The sequence below is a fragment of the Phoenix dactylifera genome, chromosome 3, assembly GCF_051530095.1.
Source record: "Phoenix dactylifera cultivar Ajwa chromosome 3, Ajwa_hap1_PhDact_Kaust_v1.1, whole genome shotgun sequence".
Taxonomy (NCBI): domain Eukaryota; kingdom Viridiplantae; phylum Streptophyta; class Magnoliopsida; order Arecales; family Arecaceae; genus Phoenix; species Phoenix dactylifera.
In genome coordinates this window covers 1,529,391-1,549,307 of record NC_143192.1, presented here as the reverse complement: position 1 = coordinate 1,549,307, position 19,917 = coordinate 1,529,391, and the positions used below count along the sequence as shown (strand labels likewise).

General features: G+C 36.8%; 2 protein-coding genes across 9 annotated transcripts in view; one reads left to right on the top strand and one right to left on the bottom strand.

Moving 5' to 3' along the window:
* Nucleotides 1-819, bottom strand: part of LOC103714524 (cyclin-dependent kinase E-1) — a 28,625-nt gene extending 27,806 nt beyond the window's left edge. For 2 of the 3 annotated variants that reach the window (XM_088717384.2, XM_008801802.4), the window contains exon 1: nt 447-819. In XM_088717384.2, coding sequence (XP_088573510.1) covers nt 447-647 — 201 coding nt within the window. In that variant the 5' untranslated portion in view covers nt 648-819. The remainder of the gene's footprint in view (nt 1-446) is intronic. The other variant, XM_088717385.2, reaches the window with a different exon arrangement.
* Nucleotides 820-5,686: 4,867 nt separating this feature from the next.
* On the top strand, nt 5,687-19,564 carry LOC103714521 (cell division cycle 20.2, cofactor of APC complex-like). Of its 6 annotated transcripts, none has more exons than XM_088717380.2 (9): nt 5,687-6,248; nt 6,919-7,200; nt 7,311-7,580; nt 8,002-8,592; nt 8,703-8,944; nt 9,042-9,075; nt 17,230-17,329; nt 18,330-18,543; nt 19,039-19,564. In XM_088717380.2, exons 1-5 carry the CDS (start codon nt 6,108-6,110, stop codon nt 8,844-8,846), a joined length of 1,428 nt encoding a protein of 475 aa, XP_088573506.1. In that variant the 5' UTR covers nt 5,687-6,107; the 3' UTR covers nt 8,847-8,944; nt 9,042-9,075; nt 17,230-17,329; nt 18,330-18,543; nt 19,039-19,564. The 6 variants fall into 6 exon arrangements, with proteins under 6 accessions (XP_088573506.1, XP_088573509.1, XP_088573504.1 ...); XM_088717383.2 differs by having other exon boundaries at nt 5,689-6,248; nt 18,337-18,543; XM_088717378.2 differs by having other exon boundaries at nt 5,689-6,248; nt 17,213-17,329; nt 18,337-18,543.
* The last annotated feature ends 353 nt before the right edge of the window (nt 19,565-19,917 follow it).

Below are 19,917 nucleotides of genomic sequence, written 5' to 3'. Positions count from 1 at the left end.
ACCATGACATGCTCCATTTTCACTCAGGGAATTCAGATCTCAACCAATATAGTGTAATTCACATCCAAAGAGAATCCCATCTCCCCCAATGATTTATATCGTGCACAATTTAAACAGAAAAGGTAAGTAATTATGTTCAAATCAAATCGTTGTCCCACAAGTTACAAGATCTTAGCAACAATGCCCACAAGGAAAGGCAGATTCCACGATAATTGGCAAGCATCGATGATTTCCTCTTATCTCGGATCATTATACCCAAAAAGAAAGGGGAAAAAAAATAGATGTCCTTGGTGCCCGTAAACAGCCCTTATTCAAGAATCCATCAGCATCAGGGGTTAAAAGATCATCGAACCCAAAAAACAAGAAGAATCGAACAAAGAGATAGGTTTACTGATAAACTAAGATGATTTAGAGTGACGGGATGAGGAGAAGGGCGGAGAAGGTACCATGATTTCGCGAATGGCCGTGGGGGAGACGCCATCGCCCTCTTTGGATTGCTTAAACTTCTTGATCGCGATGCAGCACCTGCGGTGTTTGGTCCGGGCCAAGAACACGAGCCCGTACGTCCCCTCCCCTATCTTCCCCACCAGATCGTACTGCTGGAGCCACGCCGGCCGGCCGCCGCCGGCACCCCGCCCATCGCCCATCTCCGGCGATCCCCTGGCCTCCCTCGCCTCCTTCCTCTCTCGGCCGCGCCCTTACCCGACTTTCCCTTCGTTTCCCCTCCGGTGGTGGCGCCGCGGGTTCTCAAGAACCAACCAGCGGCGTATTCGCCCCTATTTTTCTCACTTTCTAGGTTGGGATTTTTTTTTTTCTTTTCTTTTTAACCCAGTAGAATCGCAGATATACCATAGAGGGGTATTAACAATTAGACTCTGCAACGGTTCCCACATCAGTCCGCCGAGCCTGCCGACTTCACTTTATATGCAGGAACTTAACAGCTCTGCGCGTGCCTGTCACGTGAGTAAAAGACGGCAGCATTTTAATCCGATAGCGGAATCGGAAACCCGGCGATTAATCGAACTGGAACCCTGCACGTGCTTAGCACGTGAGGGAAAAATTGATACGCATGGACTGGCCCTTGCAGTGTTCTTCATCTCCCTTGCGAGAATTGGAGTCCAATCCACACTATTGAATATTTTTCTTTCGTCATTAGGGATCCAAACTTCAGAGTTGTGGTAGCGGAAGGCTGTCAGTTATTTGACTGCATAGTTTCTGGTGCGGAGCTGAGAGCTACCTAGGTAGGTCTTCGACACGCTCAGCGTGTGCTCTCAACTAGTTCAGTCATCTTGGAGGGTAACTCAACTACGGTCATCAGCTGGATCTAGGGGGGTCCGATGGTCGATACTGCTGATCATCCCTTGATTCGCAATATCTGAATAATGATAAGAGACGGAGGGGTTGTCTAGGCAAAGCATGTGTTTAGAGAAGCCAACGGGGCTATGGATTGGGTGGCCACGTACATGGCTAATCATGCCAATAGCACCTTGTGAATAAGAGATAGGAAGCTACCTCGGGAGCTCCGTAATATTTTGTTTTCCGATTTTATTGGATGCATCCATACACGTGTTGTATAAATCACCCGGCCTAGCAATATATATATATATATATATATATATCTCGAGTTTTGTGTTAGCAGGATTCTCCTGAAATGCAAACCGTAGTCTTTCAACAATATTGGGTATAAATAGGTTTAAAAATAAAATAATATGGATCAAGGTTCAGTAATAAAAAATATGGATGGCCAAAGTTTGAATGTCTGTATTCTTGTAAAATTTTGGCATGGTTTTAAAGTTCAGTAGCCAAATCAATGATAGATTATCCAAGTTATTGAATATGATCTACATCTTTATGTCAAATTGATAAAAAAATAAAAGCTATCGATTACAGTGTTACAATAAAACACATGATAAGGAAAATAAATTGAAAATTCATCTTATGAGTTGTGCTTTATACATTTTAAAACATATATGAATTTAAATCACTAAGTTTTATCCCCATAGTGCATGGATTGTGGGCGGATCAACTTAGCTGGTGTGCTATATGGTTTGATCATATTTCTCTTCATGACATTCAACATCTAAAGGCCTAGGCACATCAACTTGGCAGAAATATCCTGCCCCTTTACATGGCCTTTGAAGCTTCGATTCCTATAAAAATTAAGGTGCTTGGTTGGAAATGGCTTTGGCTTAAATTACCTTGCAAGCATCTCTTGGTTAACAACGGTATTATTGGTTCAAACCAAATATTTTGTGATTTGCATTCCGACCAGCAAGAATATTTAGAACAAGTTTTTATTCCGTGAATTTTTGCCAAAAGCAGTTGATACATACTTCACTCTTATCTGTTTCGATGCTTACGTTTTCACTGGTACTGAATAATTTGTTAACCAACACCATGGTAGAGAGGGGCTCTAAGGCATTAACCTTAAATACTCTCTGATTGCTGCAAAAAGCTAGGAATCAAAGACTGTTTGAATAGGATGGTCTTAGCCCAATTTAGGTGGTCAGGTCTATATTATGTTATTTTATTGATCTTCATTCACTCCTAACTCATCTAGGTTTTTTAACACATTAAGGAAACTAGGGTATTTTTTTCTAAGCGATCTTCGTCGCCAATGTTTGTTCGTCTGATACCCCCTCCTCTAGGCGTTATAAAGGTTAATTTTGATGACGCTTTATCTAATCATCAATCTGCAGCTCCTCTTATTCTAAGAGATGCACAGGGTATCTTGCTAAAAGAATTGGACTAAGGTTGCATGCATGCATGCATAGTGCTAATGGCTAAGGTTGTGGAGGCTTGGGTCGGACTTTGAGAGGCAATACTCCATTTTCATGCAAAGCAAATCTAGCTTGAGGGCGATTCAAAGACAGTCATAAGCTGGATTAATAATCCTTCCTCTTCTAAATATGCAAATAAGCTACTTCTCGAAGATATTTGGCAGTGGAAAAGGAATCACCTGCTTTCATAGCAACCCATATACATCGTGAAGCTAACCAGGTGGCTGACTGGATAACTAAGCATGCATCGGAGCTTGATATCAACTTGCAGGCTGGAGACTAGTTTCCTTGGTCACTACAGCACATTTATGTAGCTGATGCCCAAGGTGTTTGTTTTGTAAGCATTTAATTTTCTACAGGCTATGCCTCCTTCTGTACCAAAAAAAAGAGTTATAAGGCTATGTGCTTGATTGATGTCCTGAGTGCATTTTGCTAGTTTTAAAAAAATTATAAGTTCTATCCAATTTTCATAATTAGAATAAGTGTCTCATCAAGGGTCTTCTAGTCTAGTGGCATGTTGGATTCCAGAGGCTTTGTCACATCATCCTCGCATATGTGATGCATGAAGCTTAATTAGGATGGATGTCTCTCGTTGCTTTTTAGAATTAGGATTGGAATAATTGTAGAGCATATTTTCTCTAAAATGTGTTTAATTTATTGCATTCATGCATATCTAGAGAGCCGGTTAAAATAGAATGCAAGAAGTTTTACTTGCTATATAAAATGAAATCATATCAAGCATGACATCGATGTCACTAGCATTGTAAAGTATCCGAATGGTAACTCAAAATTAGATTACTTAATTTAATTAACTAATGCATATTTACACGTACTAATTGTTCTCATGCATGAGATGTAGGAGATATTTATATGATATAATGATGCAGGACAACGGCAGGGAGGAGAGGGAAGAGGGAAGAAGAGGAGGGGGAAGAAGAAGAAGAGGAGAAGAGGAGGGGGAGGAAGAAGAACTAGACTTCTCATCTGGCTCTGACCATGGCTTCACACCAGGGCTTCAAAACAAAATAACAAAAAGACCCCTACAACGAAAACAATCCTATAAAAACCCTCAAATAACAATATGCGCACAAACCTCTAAAATAAAACAAAATGAAATAACATACAATCAATCCAAAAATAAAGTCAAGCTGGCTGGACCCTCTGAACTTGAGCGCTGGATGACCTGGCACTCATGTCCGCACCATATAATCATATCATAAATCAAATACACAATATATATAAGGTACAAAAACAATGTGATCCACATATATTGCTAGAACATTGTTAGACTAAAACTCGAATTGTAAATTTGTATTCTTGAGAGGCTACATTGAAGGAGCATGTTTCATCTAATGATTTACAAAATGAAGAGTAAGAAAGAGTATAGAGAAGTTTAAATAGGAAAATATGAACTGAAATGAAGAGTAAAAAAAGACAACGATAAGACCGGCAAGAAATGAAGTGTATGAACTTTTACTAATTTTAAAAATAAAATCATATGATTTACGATATTATTATTTGTATCAATGTTGAGTGTCCAAAGAGTGGCTCAAGTGTAAACAAAATTTTTAGATTATTTAGTTTAGTATATACTTTTACTAAGGCTGTCTTCACACTGAGATGCAGAAGATTTTTATTTGATACATTACTATTATTGAAGTAATAATTGGGTTTAGGGGTTTTTTTGGAAGAGGGTGGAGGCACAAGATCTTATGACAGAATCAAGGGATCATTCTTTACAGCTAATGCTTCAAATTGGTTTATTTTTGGCGGTTTATGATTTGGATTAGATGAGTTCTATGCAACCCCAAGCATCCACCTCTCCTCTCAAATTTCATATATCATCTCATCCTGTCATCATTTAGACCCTTGCATGTACTTGGTGTAGCAACCCATTGTCATCTAATAACTTGACATAAAAAGTTGTATATACCTGTTGCAGGTCCAAATCAAAGCCAAGCCAACCCAATGTCACATTCATCATTCCAATAGCCATGTTCTTTGATAAAAGTATTTTAGTAATTTGAGTCACAGATTCAACCCTACTAACTCTCAAGTGGGTAATATGATTAGAGAAATTTTTCTCAAATATGTTTCGGTAAACAAACTATAAAAATAAACTTGACCTACGTTGAATACCAAACTTCACTTCTAACCGCACTCTATAACAATGCCTCCTCAGCCTTCAAACTTTTAAGATCTATAAAGGTGGAAAAACCAAAAGAATGAGCTTAGCAGTCCATTGAGTAAGAATTTATCCCAATTAATTGATAAAATAATGATAAAACATTAATTAAACATGATTTTATGAAATCAATTAAAAGTATATAGCAATTTTAATCCAAATTTTGCAAGCCGTCGATAATTTCAACTCCTTAACAAATAATGATTTGTAAAAGTGACAGAATATCTTGATGGTAATAAAACCATTCCTAAGCATCACTGATGAGTTTTGCAAATGTAAAAAATTACAAATCATTAACTCTTTACTAATCTTTATAAATATGAGCATAACTAACCCCTTGACAAAATTGGAATTATATTTAACCCTATGGCGCAAGTCCAAAATCATATTCAATCATATTGTAGGCTTAGAAGAAAACTAAATCCTACGTGTAAGCAATGCCAACAATTAGCCCTGCTAGTGAGGCCCAGATCAGAGTGACTTTAAGAGTCCAATACCACGAATTTTATGAATCGCATCTTCAAACAATTCTATTTCAGTATTTCCAATAGTCCATGGATTGTATGTAAAATTGAACCATTCCAAGTATAAATCAAAGAATTGTTTCAGGATCACAACCGTTCACCTCTCCTCTCAAGTCTGACCTATCATCACAACCGTTCATCCTTCGGACCCCTTTGCACGTGCCCGTTATGGCAACCCAGGATACGGTGATCGCAATACGACCTGGTTAAAGATTCACCCCTCCAACGGCTGTATTCCCGACGAAGCGTTTGGGAAGAGAGAGTACCAGAAAAAAAAATAAAACTAGCCGTTGCGGCTTTACACCGTCCTCCATTCATAAAAAGGGGATCGCCACATCCCAAACCTTTCAGTCTCAGCAAAAAGAAAAAACTCTCAGGAGAAGGAGAAAGGGCTCTAATCTCGAACTTCTCCCCCTGCAACGATCTCGATCAGTTCTCCCTCAAAGAAAAGCTTCCGTTTTGCGTTCTTCTTCTTCATTCTTAGTCCTTTAGTTTCATTGTTCTCTAACGTTTTCTTTGGTGCAGGGTTTCTCTTTATCTTAGTTTTAATCTCTGTAATTATTTATTTATTTTGTGTTCTAGTCTTTGTTTTCTTGTATTTTTTGTTTTCTGCTAGCAATGGATGCCGGAAGTTTCTCTTCTTCCATCCCTTCCGAGAAGGCCCGGCCTGCATCCCGCCACCCTCTTCGAGAAGTCGGTTCAAGGCCTTACATGCCTTCTCTCCGCTCCTCATCGAAGGATTTTTCTTCCCGGCAGAGCGTAGGCATCATCTTTCTTTTAAAGAATATTTGTGATCCTCAGTAATTAGTTCTTTCCGTACATATGGGTTTTGTCTCGTTGTTTGTCACTCAGATGTTTGTTAAAAGTTCTATGTGAATTCAAGAGAATTTTTTTGTTTTGCCCCTTTTTCTGATCCTCAGACGTTTTCTTTCCTGATTTTTGTGGAAAATTACTGGTTCATGTTTGATTTCTTGGCTTTGGATTTATTTTAGGGCTATGCTGATGATATTACGAGTCCTTTTGAAAGAATTCCTTTTGCCTCTTTTCTGTCCCTAAGACATTCTCTTTCCTGATCTCTGTGGAAAATTACTGGTTCATATTTGACTTCATGGAGAAAACATTTGTTTTAGGGCTATATTGATGTTTCTGTGCTCTGCATTTGATTTCTTGGCTTGCTGATATTACGAGTCCTTTTGAAGATTGCTTTCTTTATTTGATTTCATCTTCTCCGTATCATCTAAACATTCTTTGCAGTCTGAACAAATGTTTTCTCCCGGTCACCGTCCCTCTCTTGGATGTATGCTTTTCTTGCAATCTCTTGAAAGTTCTATTCCGTTATGGAATTTAATACTACCTTCTTTAGGTATTCCAGTTTCTATGTGAAAGTACTGCTTTCTTGGGCTTAATTTTCCTTTTTGGTCAATTGAAGGGAGGAGATAGATTCATTCCGGACCGGTCTGCCATGGATTTTGACATGGCCTACTACCTGCTAACAGAGACAAGGAAAGAGAAGGAGAGCGCTGCAGCTGCATCCCCGTCCAAAGAGACATACAGAAGGCTTCTTGCCGAGAATCTTCTGAATAATAGAACTCGAATTCTTGCTTTCAAGAGTAAGCCCCCGGCACCTGCAGAAGGTTTCCTCCAAGAAGCCCACTCCAATGTCTCTTCCCATCAGGCCAAGCCAGCAAAGCCACGGAGATACATTCCCCAGGTGAGTTTTCTACTTCTTCTGCAACATCTTGTTGTCTATATTTCGTTCTTCTTGGCCAAACACTGTTGTTTCTGTTCTCAAATTTCTTGGGTTTTCTTGATCTTTGGCAGTCTGCTGAGAGGACTCTTGATGCACCAGACCTTGTTGATGACTACTATCTGAATCTGCTGGATTGGGGAAGCAGCAATGTTCTGTCGATCGCCCTTGGGAACACGGTGTATCTTTGGGATGCTTCAGATGGTTCTACATCCGAGCTTGTCACCGTGGATGAAGATGTCGGTCCTGTCACTAGTGTCAGTTGGGCTCCTGATGGCCGGCATATTGCTGTTGGTTTGAACTCCTCCGACATCCAATTGTGGGACTCGAGCTCCAGCAACCTGGTTAGTGTCATTTCTCTGCCCCCTTATTTTTGTTTGCCTATTCTTTGGGTTCCTGTGAAATTTGAATTTGTGGGATTCGGGATGATTGATGAATCCAGGCAAAGATATAATTTTTATTTAGCCTGCATTTGCATTACTTCTGAAAATATTCTTATCTATTCTTGTTGGCCTTGGTTGATGAATGCAATCGAAAAAGTTCTATGGGGCTTGCTCAGGAAGTACTAAAATTATTACATATCAAATACGAAGCTTCTATTCCCTTACTGAAAGAACTTCTTAGGATTTTTTTTCTTTTGCTAATTGTGAATCTGAAGCACTTGTGGTTCTAGATAGTGTACTATGCAGTAGTTCTTGATTCCTTGTTGCATCCAAAGTGATGGCTCTTGTGGTTTCTGAATACTTGTTTCTTATAAATTTGCAGTTGAGAACTTTGAGAGGAGTCCATGGATCTCGAGTTGGATCTCTTGCTTGGAACAACAACATACTCACAACAGGGGGGATGGATGGAAAGATCGTCAATAATGATGTGAGAATAAGGTCGCACATTGTGCAGACCTACCGAGGACACCAGCAAGAGGTCTGCGGGTTGAAGTGGTCTGGCTCGGGACAACAGTTGGCGAGTGGAGGCAATGACAACCTGCTTCACATATGGGACCTATCCATGGCCTCTTCAAATCCATCTCCAGGCCAGAATCAATGGCTCCACAGGTTGGAGGACCACATGGCTGCAGTTAAGGCCCTCGCGTGGTGTCCCTTCCAGAGCAACTTGCTCGCATCCGGTGGTGGTGGTGGTGACCGATGCATCAAATTTTGGAACACCCATACCGGGGCCCGCTTGAATTCAGTGGACACTGGCTCCCAGGTGTGCTCCCTATTGTGGAATAAGAACGAGCGCGAACTGTTGAGCTCTCATGGCTTTACTCAGAACCAACTGACTCTTTGGAAGTACCCTTCAATGGTGAAGATTGCGGAGCTCACAGGCCATACCTCTCGGGTTCTCTTCATGGCTCAAGTATGTTTGATATTTTTTTCAGACTTAACATGGCCATAGATTTTTGATAACTTTATTTATATGTTATAAATTTGATTGTTGATGGGGTCTACTTTTATTGGAATTTGCAGAGTCCAGATGGGTGCACAGTGGCATCTATGGCGGGAGATGAAACGCTGAGATTTTGGAATGTATTTGGAACTCCTGAAGCACCAAAGCCTACTGCTAAGACAGCTAGTACCGGACCCTTTACCAGTTTTAATCACATTAGGTGAGAAAGGAGGTGGAAGAAGGGGATGGGTCTCTCCATATGATCCTTGAAAGCATGGCGTGATGAAAAGAATTGGGATGGGAAGACGTAACCTGCTGTAAGGTAGTTGAAGTTTAAACATTTTGAAATTTAATGCCATCAGATTTTTATCGCAATCTATATGTATTAATCTTAAGTTTTCTCATGTATTTTGTTGCAGATCATATTACTGGCAGACCAATTTCTCTAGAAAGGTGAATAATTTTAAAAACCTCATAATTTGCTGAAGCAATTTTGATTTTAAACTAAGATACAAATGATAAAAACTGATCTCATCAAGACTTGAAATTTATTCTGAATTTGTGATATCAAATTTGTATAAATCTTGTGTTGCATGTGCTTTAGATTTTCAACTTAGATTGAATTTAGTGTTAGTAAAAAGTAAAGAAAAAAAAGAACATCCTATCTTTTGTTCTTAGGTTTTGGCCACTAAATCATCTAATTATAGTAATTTAAGAATGGATAGGCATAGATAGTAATCATCAAATTTACACATAAATTTGATTTTTTTTTTGAAATGATTAATACTTGTGGTTAAGTTTTGCTAAAGTCTAAACTTGTGGGAGCGGCCCTTGGGAGCAATCCCTTTTTCTCATCCCATAAAAAAAATTTAGAAAAGAAAGAAGATAAAAGAAAATTTTAGAGCTACTTTCTTTATATATTTTGCAATGTTTTTTTCTCTTTTTTTTTTTTGCGTTTGACTGTCTTTTCACATTTTTGTGTACTAGCAAAACAAAGACTACGACTTGCGTCTAAAAAGCTCACAAATTGGTTTGGATCTTCTAGTGTTTCTCTATAAGGAGAAATTATTAGGTGGACTAGGTCCACCGTAGACCTATGATTAAAATTCATCCTAGCATATATTGCTATTACACATAAAAAGAAGAAAGATGTGGGAAAGAGGGTTGAATTTCATACTAGGTCATAATTAAATTTTCGATAAAGTCATCTAAAAGGCTTACAGATTGGTTTGAATCTTTTTGTGTTTCTCTGTAAGGAGAAATTACTAGGTGGACTAGGTCCACCATAGACCTATGATGAATTTCATCCTAACATATATTGCTATTACACATAAAAAGAAGAAAGATGTGGGAAAGGGGGATGAATTTCATCCTAGGTCACAATTAAATTTCCTATAAAGTCATCTAAAAGGCTCACAAATTGGTTTGGATCTTCTAGGAAGGAGAAATTACCTTCTAGTGTTTGGATCATCTAAAAGACAAGTAGGGGGCATCAACAACATAGAAAATATCTCAATAACTGTTTATAAAAAGAGCGGTTTCTTTAAATTCATCATCTTGAAAAATCCATAGAAGCTAATATCACCTTCTAAACTATATTGTTTACTTGCCTCCTCAGTGCATCCATTTGAAGGTCCAATCTCACCTAGCAAGTGTTCTATTTCTTAACAATTTTGGAGAGCCAGCTGTTGCTTATGAAATCTGCTCTTTAGCCCTTCTAACTTCATGACAACTTCTTTCATGGTTGGCCTTTCTTATCTTTTCAAATTTAAACATCTCTTGGCAAGTTGTGCAACCACAAAGAGTTGCTCTATTTCAGCTTGCTATACAATTTGAAGCTCTACTAACTAAAGAAGGCTTTGCTCATCATACATCAATGCAAAATACATAGCTAAATTTCTCTGATCTTTCAACCTTGAAAAAGATACTGGCATCTCTCTAGTTAATAGCTCTACAAAAACTACCTCAAAGCTATAGACATCGCTCTTTTCTGTTAGCTTGCTTGTGTGAAAGTACTCTATATCTAAGTATCCAAATGTTCCTTACATGAAAGTGGTTATATGTGTTTGATCAAATCGGACTGACCTCGAGGCTCCAAAGTCTGATACTTTAGCTATATAGTTTTCATCTAACAGTATGTTTGAGGACTTGACATCTCTGTGAATGATTGGTGCTAAGCAGCTGAATCCAGATATGCCAACGCTCCGACGACTTCTGCAGCTATCCTTAAACGAACTTTTCATGGCATTGAGAAATCATGACTCTCGCCATGGATATGGTGGAATAGAGTCCCGTTAGATATGAACTCGTACACAAGTAATGAAACTTGGGTCTCTAAACAGCAACCCAAGAGTCTTACAACATTTATATGATTGATTTGAGAAAGGATGATGATCTCATTGATCTCATTGATAAACTTCCAATGACTAGAATAAATAAGACGCTTGACCCTACATCTGTATTTTGTAGCAGATACTTTAGTTTCAACAATTCTCAGTTGATGATAGTTTTTTCTGCTTGATATATCACATTTCTATAGGACCAATTAAATTCTGTTCATGTAAAGATTAAGAACATATTTGAAACATCTCTACATCTCATTAGACTTGTTTTCGAGAAGAAATATAAAAAAATGACAACTTTTAGGAAAATTAAATAATTTGTTTGTGAGGCACTTCCTTTCAGAAAGAACTATCATCAACTGAGAATTTTTGAAACTAAAGTTCCTGCTGCTTATATACAGGTGTGGGGTCAAGCGTCTTGTTTATTCTAGTCATTGGAAGTTTGCTATCGTACTGGGTCTCAAAGAAAAGAAAACTAAGAAAGATAAAAGCCAAGTTCTTTCAGCAAAATGGAGGCTTGTTTCTACAACAACAAAACTTAAGTCAAGGTTCTAATGCAATAGTGAAGATCTTTAGCATAGAGGAACTAGAAAAAGCAACCAACAACTTCAGTGAGACCCAAATTCTTGGTCACAATGGTTATGGTACTGTATTCAAAGGTGTTTTGCCAGGCTAGAATGTTGTTGCCATGAAGAAGTCCAAATTTGTTGATAAGAGCCAGATCAAGCAATTTATCAATGAGATCATCATCTTTTTTTAAATCAATCATAAGAATGTTGTCAGACTCTTGGGCTGTTTAGAGATCCAAGTTTCATTACTTGTGTACGAGTTCATATCCAACGAAAATCTGACCATATCCATGGTGAGAGTCATGATTTCTTAATGTCATAAAAAGTTTGTTTAAGAATAGCTGCAGAAGTCGCCGGAGTGATGGCATATCTGCACTCAACTGCTTAACACCAATCATTTACAGAGATGTCAAGTCCTCAAACATACCATTAGTTGAAAATTATATGGCTAAAGTATTAGACTTTGGAGCCTCGAGGTCAGTCCGATTTAATCAAACACATATAACCTCCCTCATACAAGGAACATTTGGACACTTAGATCTAGAGTACTTCCACACAAGCAAGCTAACATTGAATATCCAACGAAAATCTGACCATATCCATGGTGAGAGTCATGATTTCTTAATGTCATAAAAAGTTTGTTTAAGAATAGCTGCAGAAGTCGCCGGAGTGATGGCATATCTGCACTCAGCTGCTTAACACCAATCATTTACAGAGATGTCAAGTCCTCAAACATACCATTAGTTGAAAATTATATGGCTAAAGTATTAGACTTTGGAGCCTCGAGGTCAGTCCGATTTAATCAAACACATATAACCTCCCTCGTACAAGGAACATTTGGACACTTAGATCTAGAGTACTTCCACACAAGCAAGCTAACATTGAAAAGCGTTGTCTATAGCTTTGGGATAGTTCTTGTAGAGCTATTAACTAGAGAGATACTAGTATCTCTTTCAAGATCGGAAGAGCAGAGGAATCTAGCTACGTATTTTGCATTGATATTTGATGAGCAACGCCTTCTTCAGCTAATAGAGCCTCAAATTGTAGAGAAAGCTAGAATGGAGCAACTCTTTGTGGTTGCATAACTTACCAAGAGATGTTTAAATTTGAAAGGAGAAGAAAGGCCAGCCAAGAAAGAAGTTACTATGGAGTTAGAAAGGCTAAAGAGCAGGTTTCATAAGCAGTAGCCGGCTTCTCAAAATCGTTAAGAAATAAAACACTTGCTAGGTAAGATTGGACCTTCAAATGGATGCACTAAGAAGGCAAGCAGACAATATAGTTTAAAATGTGATATGTTAGCTTTCATGGATCTCCCAAGATGATGAATTTATGAGAAACCGCTCTTTTTATAGAGAGTTGTTGAGATATTTTCTATATTATTGATGCTCCCTACTTTTCTAGGCAGATATTGATTAAATTAATCTTCGAACTTTGCATTTTGCTGCTCTCTCTAATTTACATATCTGGAGATCTATGTGATAAAAACTAGTGATCCAGCTATATACTTATTGATGCAATTATCTCATATTGTACTACTGAGTGTTTAAATTTATCCATGAAATACTATTTGGTGACATGTACTAAATACTATAGTTCTTAGTAAAATTTATCCTACTTGTATGAGTTGTAAGTGCTAAATACTATGGGTTGCTTCTAGAGTTTTTAGTGTTTGAAGATTAATTACATATTTGCACATACTTCTATAGGATAGTTTGAGTTAAACATTTGATAGCATGAATGGAACAAAACAAATAAAATATACTAAAGTAATACACTTAAATAATTTAGGATTTTACATATATACACTTGGAGATATGACTTACTATCTATTTACCCTTCAAAATTTACTATTTGCAAATATATCCTCAAATCTTTCTATTTTTGAGGGGACAGTGCTTTAAGTATAAAACGAATTTATTATGATTTCACGTTAGTACCCCTAAAAAGTTATAAAAAAATGGCTCTTTATGATATAAATTAAATGTTAAATTTTAAAAGTATTAATGCAAAAGTGTAATAATATCTTTTAGATTTAAAATGATAATTTATAATACTATTAGTTGAAAATCTAATAGGAGATGTGTCGTTGCAAAAATAAGATGGTCTAACAGCTAAATATACAAATTGTGATTTTTGGAGAGTAAACACATAATAAATCATATTTATTGGGTTATGTACGTAAAAGTCCTAACAATTTATTAAAAAAATTATATAAATATGAACTACTACAGTTAATGAAATAAATCTCATGGTTGACTACTAAAATCAACAAGTTGCAATTCTTTTAAAAAAAAATGATCCGCTAATTCGTGCAGATTAGAGAACCTTCTTAATTATAGTAATAGATTTAACTAGAATCCTGAAAAATAATAAATATTTACAGAATAAAAAAAAGGGGGAAATTGCCCCTTCTCATATTTGTCTTTGTTCAACCTAAGATTGCCACTGTCAAAAATATACAGGTGCGGCAGAGGATGGCTACTTTTGCAAATTCAACTTCTTTTCTATGGTGGCATATTTACGTCCAGCCATGACACATTCTAATGTGGTAGTTGACACCCTAGCTTATCTCCACATAATATATTGAAGAAACATAGTATGTCTGCCCCCATGCATTGATCCTAAATAGGTAATAGCATTGAATTCACCTATTTAAGTAATGGTTTTGGATTAAGTTTGGAAGTCCGAAATTTCATGAAAACATCATAGATTGAGAACTATGAAGTCCTAAAATCGGGGCTATGTTCATCCAACTAAGAATACTTTCCTTGTTTGTTTGGGTTGAAGGCAACCACTACAAGATCCAGATTCCACATGCTCTTCTTTTCGTCCATACTCCACCTTGGAAGACGGGAAAAAAGAGAAACAAAACAAATAGATAGATCATGGAGTTTCATTGCATTAGATCCATGGAAGGAGAGACAGGAGAAAAAAAGGCCAAAAGAAAGGATTGCTTGTTTTGAGACTGTAGCCTGAAAATAGACTCATATAGGAGGATATACAAGGCCAATTAGATAACAATGCCCAATTGTTTGAATCAGTCAGTACAGCATAACTCAATCCATCTGATCAAGAAATATATATCCAATCAAGGTAATAGATCAGAATTATCAATTATGGGTCCAACAGTAGCTGACAATAGTTGGGTGAAGGACGGATAGGATCGACCAGGAGCAACATCCGACAATCCGAGTCGGTCTGCTCTAGCCAATCCAACCAGTCAAATCTTCAAACATGCATCAAACCACGGTACATGTAACATAATAGAGATTCATAATGATAGAGTCCAGCAGTGCTCGACAATGGTCGAGATAAGCGCGACAGATGGTCGCTGCGACATTAGATCAGAAAACTCTACTAGGGTCAACCAGGTAGTAACATCTGGGTGCTCGAATTGATCAAATCCAGTTAGTCTAACAAGTCGATTCAGGAATCAGGCTATAGTATAGATAGCTTAATAAAGATTGATAATTACTTAATTTAAAAAATGTATATTTGTACGTACTAAATTGTTCTCATACATGAGATGTAGGAGAGATTTGTAAGGTATCATCATGTCATAAATCAAGTACACCACATATATATGGTACAAAACAATGTGATCCACATATATTGCCTGAACATTGTCAAGACTAAACCTTAAATTGTGAATTTGTTTTCTAGAGCATATTTCCTCTGATGATTTACGAAATGAAGAGTAAAAAAAAAAGAGTAAAAAGAAGTTCAAATAGGAAAATATAAAGTGAACGAGTCGGACTGAAATGAAGAGCAAAAAAAGACAACAATATGACCGCAAGAAATGAAGTGTATGAAGTTTTACTAATATTAAAAATAAAATGATATGATATGATTTACAATATTGATATTTGTATCATTGTTGAGTATAAGTCGTGTGTAAACAAAATTTTTAGATTATTTAGTTTAGTTTATACTTTTACTACAACTGTCTTCACACTGAGATGCAGAAGATTTTGTTTGATACATTACTATCGTAGAAGTTATAGTTGGATTTAGGGGTTTATTTGGAAGAGGGTGGAGGCACAAGATCTTATAAAAAAATTATTTCTAGCTAATGCTTCAATTCGGTTAATTTTTGGTGGTCTATGATTTGGATAGATGAGTTCTATGCAATCCCAACCATCTTGAATTAGCGGATCACAAGGCTAAGTCGAAGCATGCCTGAACCTTCTTTAGTAGTGAGCCATACCGAGTAGCTCCTAGCAAGGGCTTCAAGATCACAGTAATGCCTGCCAAAACTTTCCTTGTGTACAAATGTCATGTTCAAAGCTAGTTTCTTTAGACACCATGAAAAAGATCACTAACGAGCTCAATCTCTAAGTGTGAAATTGTCAGTTTCCTCCTCTTTCTCTCCTCTCAAATTTCATCTATCATCACATCTAATAACTTGACATGAAAATTTGCAAGTACCTGTTGCAAGTCCAAATCCCAGCCAAGCCAGTGTCACATTGATCATTCCAACATCTATGTTCTTTGATAAAAACATTTTAGTATTTTGAATCACAGAATTCAACCCTACTAACTCTCTAGTGGTTAATATGACTAGAGAAAATTTTCTCAAGTATGTTTCGGTACCAAACTCTCTAGAGAAAATAAGTCTGACCTACGTCGAATACCAAACTTCACTTCTAATCACACTCTGTATCAATGCCTCCTCAGCCTTTAAACTTTTAAGATCTGTAAAGGTGGGAAAACCAAAAGAATGAGCTTAGCAGTCCAATGAGTAAGAATTTACCCCAATTAGTTGATAAAATATTGATAAAACAATAATTAAACATGATTATATGAAATCAATCAAAAGTATATAGCAATTTTAATCCAAATTTTGCAAGCCGTCGATAATTTCAACTACTTAACAAATAATGATTTTGTAAAAAAGATAGAATATCTTGATAGTAATAAAACCATTCCTAGGCATCACCAATGAGTTTTTCAAATGTAAAAAATTACAAATCATTGACTTTTTACTAATCTTTATCAATATGACCATAATTAAGCCCATGAAAAGGCCAGAATATTTAGCCTTATGGTGCAGGTCCAAAATCACATTCAATCATGTTGTAGGCCTAGGAGAAAACTAGATACTAAATATAAGCAATGCCAACAATTAGCTGCTAGTGAGGCCTGGATCATAGTGAGACTTTAAGAGTCTAATACCATGAATTTTATGAATCATATCTGCAAACTATTCTATGAATGCATGCGAAATTGAACCTTTCTTCTATTCCAGTATTTCCCGACGAAGCGTTTGGGGAGAGAGAGTACCAAGCAAAAAAAAAAAAAACTAGCCGTTGTGGGTTCAGATACCCCAACACCGTCCTGCATAAAATGGGGATCACCACATCCCAATCCTTTCAGTCTCAGCAAAAAGAAATAACTCTTGGGAGAAGGAGAAAGGGCTCTTTTCTCAAACTTCTCCCTGCAACGATCTCAATCAGTTCACCCTCAAAGAAAAGCTCTCGTTTTGTGTTCTTCTGTTTTGTGTTCTTCTTCTTCATTCTCAGTCCTTTAGTTTCTTTGTTTTGTAATTGTTCTGCTCACTAACGTTTTCTTTGGTGCAGGGTTTCTCTTTATCTTAGTTTTAATCTGTGTAATTATTTTTGTGTTCTAGTGTTTGTTTTCTTGTATTTTTTGTTTGCTGCTAACAATGGATGCCGGAAGTTTCTCTTCTTCCAAAGGCCTGGCCTGCATCTCGCCCCTCTCTTCAGGAAGTCAGTTCAAGGCCCTTACATGCCTTCTCTCTGCTCCTCATCGATGGATCTTTCTTCCCAGCAGAGCGTAAGAATCATCTTTCCCGTACATATGTGTTTTGTCTTGTTATCCTATGATTTATGCATATATGTTCTTTGTCACTCAGATGTTTGTTAAAAGTTCTGTGTGACTTCAGGAGATTTTTTTTGCCGCTTTTTCTGTTCCTCGGACGTTTTCTTTCCAGATTTTTGTTGAAAATTACTGGTTTTTGACTTCTTGGCTTTGGATTTATTTCAGGGCTATGCTGATGTTTCCATGCTTTGGATTCGATTTCATGGCTTCCTGATATTATGAGTCCTTTTGAAAGAATCCTTTTTGCCTCTTTTCTGTCCCTAAGACATTCTCTTTCCTGATCTCTGTGGAAAATTGCTAGTTCATATTTGACTTCATGGAGAAAACATCTGTTTTTAGGGCTAAATTGATGTTTCTGTGCTCTGCATTTGATTTCTAGGCTTGCTGATATTACGAGTCCTTTTGAAGATTGCTTTCTTTACTTGATTTCATCTTCTCCTGGTCTAAACATTCTTCGCAACAAATCATGTCTCCTGGTCTCCGTCCCTCTCTTGGATGTATGCTTTTCTTGCAATCTCTTGAAAGTTCTATTCCGTTATGGAATTTAATAGTACCTTCTTTAGGTGTTCCAGTTTTTGTGTGAAAGTACTGCTTTCTTGGGCTTAATTTTTCTTTTTGGTCAATTGAAGGGAGGAGATAGATTCATTCTCTAAAAAGGTGAATAATTTCAAAAACCTCAATAATTTACTCAAACAATTTTGATTTTAAATTAGTACAACAGATAAAACTGATCTCATCAAGACTTGAAATTTATTCCGAAATGCTAAGCTTTCTGGAAGTACCCTTCAATGGTGAAGATGGCGGAGCTCACAGGCCATACCTCTTGGGTTCTCTTCATGGCTTATGTATATTTGATATTTTCTTTAGACTTAACATGGCCATAGGTTTCTGATGATTTTATTTATATGTAATAAATTTGATTGTTGATGGGGTTTGTTTCTATTGAAATTTGTAGAGTCCAGATGGATGCACAGTGGCATATGCGGTAGGAGATGAAATACTGAGATTTTGGAATGTATTTTGGAATGTATACGGTCCTTCACCAGTTTTAATCACATTAGTGAGAAAGGAGGTGGAGGAAGGGGATGGGTCTCTATCTGATCCGTGAAAGCATGGCATGATTGAAAGAATTGGGTTGGAAGACGTAGCCTGCTTTTGGTCACACTGAGGTAGTTGAAGTTTTGATCTGATTTTAGTCATTTTGAAATTTAATATCATCATATTTTTATCGCAATATGTACGTATTCTTTGGTTTTCTCATGTGTTTTGTTGCAGATCATATTACTAGCAGACTAATTTCTCTAGAAAGATGAATAATTTTAAAAACCTCATAATTTACTCAAGCAATTTTTATTTTAAATTAACATACAATAGATAAAAACTAATCTCATCAAGACTTAAAATTTATTCTGAATTGGTGATATTCATCAAGACTTGAAATTTATTCCAAATTTGTGATATCAAATTTATAATATTAATTTGAATTTAGTGTTGGTAAAAAGTAAATAAAGCCAAAGAACATCCTATCTTTTGTTCTTTTGTTTTGGCCACTAAATCATCTAGTAATATTAATTTAAGAAAGGAAAAGCATAGATAGTAATCATCAAATTTACACAGAAATTTGATTTTTTTAAACGATCAATAATTGTGGTTAAGTTTTGCAGCTGAAGTTTAAACTTGTGGGAGCGGCCCCTAGGAGTAGTCTTGATGCAGAACAATTGCAGGAAGAAGAGAGAAGGGGAAAGAAGAGGAGGGGGAAGAAGAAGAGGAGAAGAAGAGGAAGGGGAAGAAGAAGACAAGGAGGCTAATTTTCATTCATCGTTCATCAAAACCCTAAACATGAGGATGGACCCATATATATAGGGTCACAAAATAACAAATAAACCCCTACAAGTAAAACAATTCCAAAAAGACCCTAAAATGACAATATGCAAATAAACCCAAATGATATATGCAAACAAACCCGATCAATATAAAATAAATCAACTAAAATAAATCAATCTAAAATAAAATCAGGCTGGTTGAATCGGCTTGGACCTGCTGAGCTGGCTGGATCCTGTGGCGACCGGCTGACCTGGCACTGGTGTCTGCACCAAGTCTTTTTTCTCATCTCATAAAAAAATTTGGAAAAGAAAAGAAAAGAGAATAAAAAAAATTCAGTGATTTTTTTTGGGGGAGCGGCCCTGTTCATTGCCTTTTTCATATTTTTGTATACTCAATTTGATAAGAAAGACTAAGTAGGACTGGGCACAATTAAATTTCCTGAAGTTTAAACTCGTGGGAGCGGCCCCTGGGAGTGGTCCTTTTTCTCATCTCATAAAAAAATTTGGAAAAAAAAAGAAAAGAGAATAAAAAAAAATTCAGTGATTTTTTTGGGGGGAGCGGTCCCGTTCACTGCCTTTTCATATTTTTGTATACTCAATTTGGTAAGAAAGACTAAGTGGGACTATGCACAATTAAATTTCCTATAAAGTCGTCCAAAAGGCTCATAGATTGGTTTGGATCTTCTACTGTTTCTCTATAAGAAGGAGAAATTATTAGGT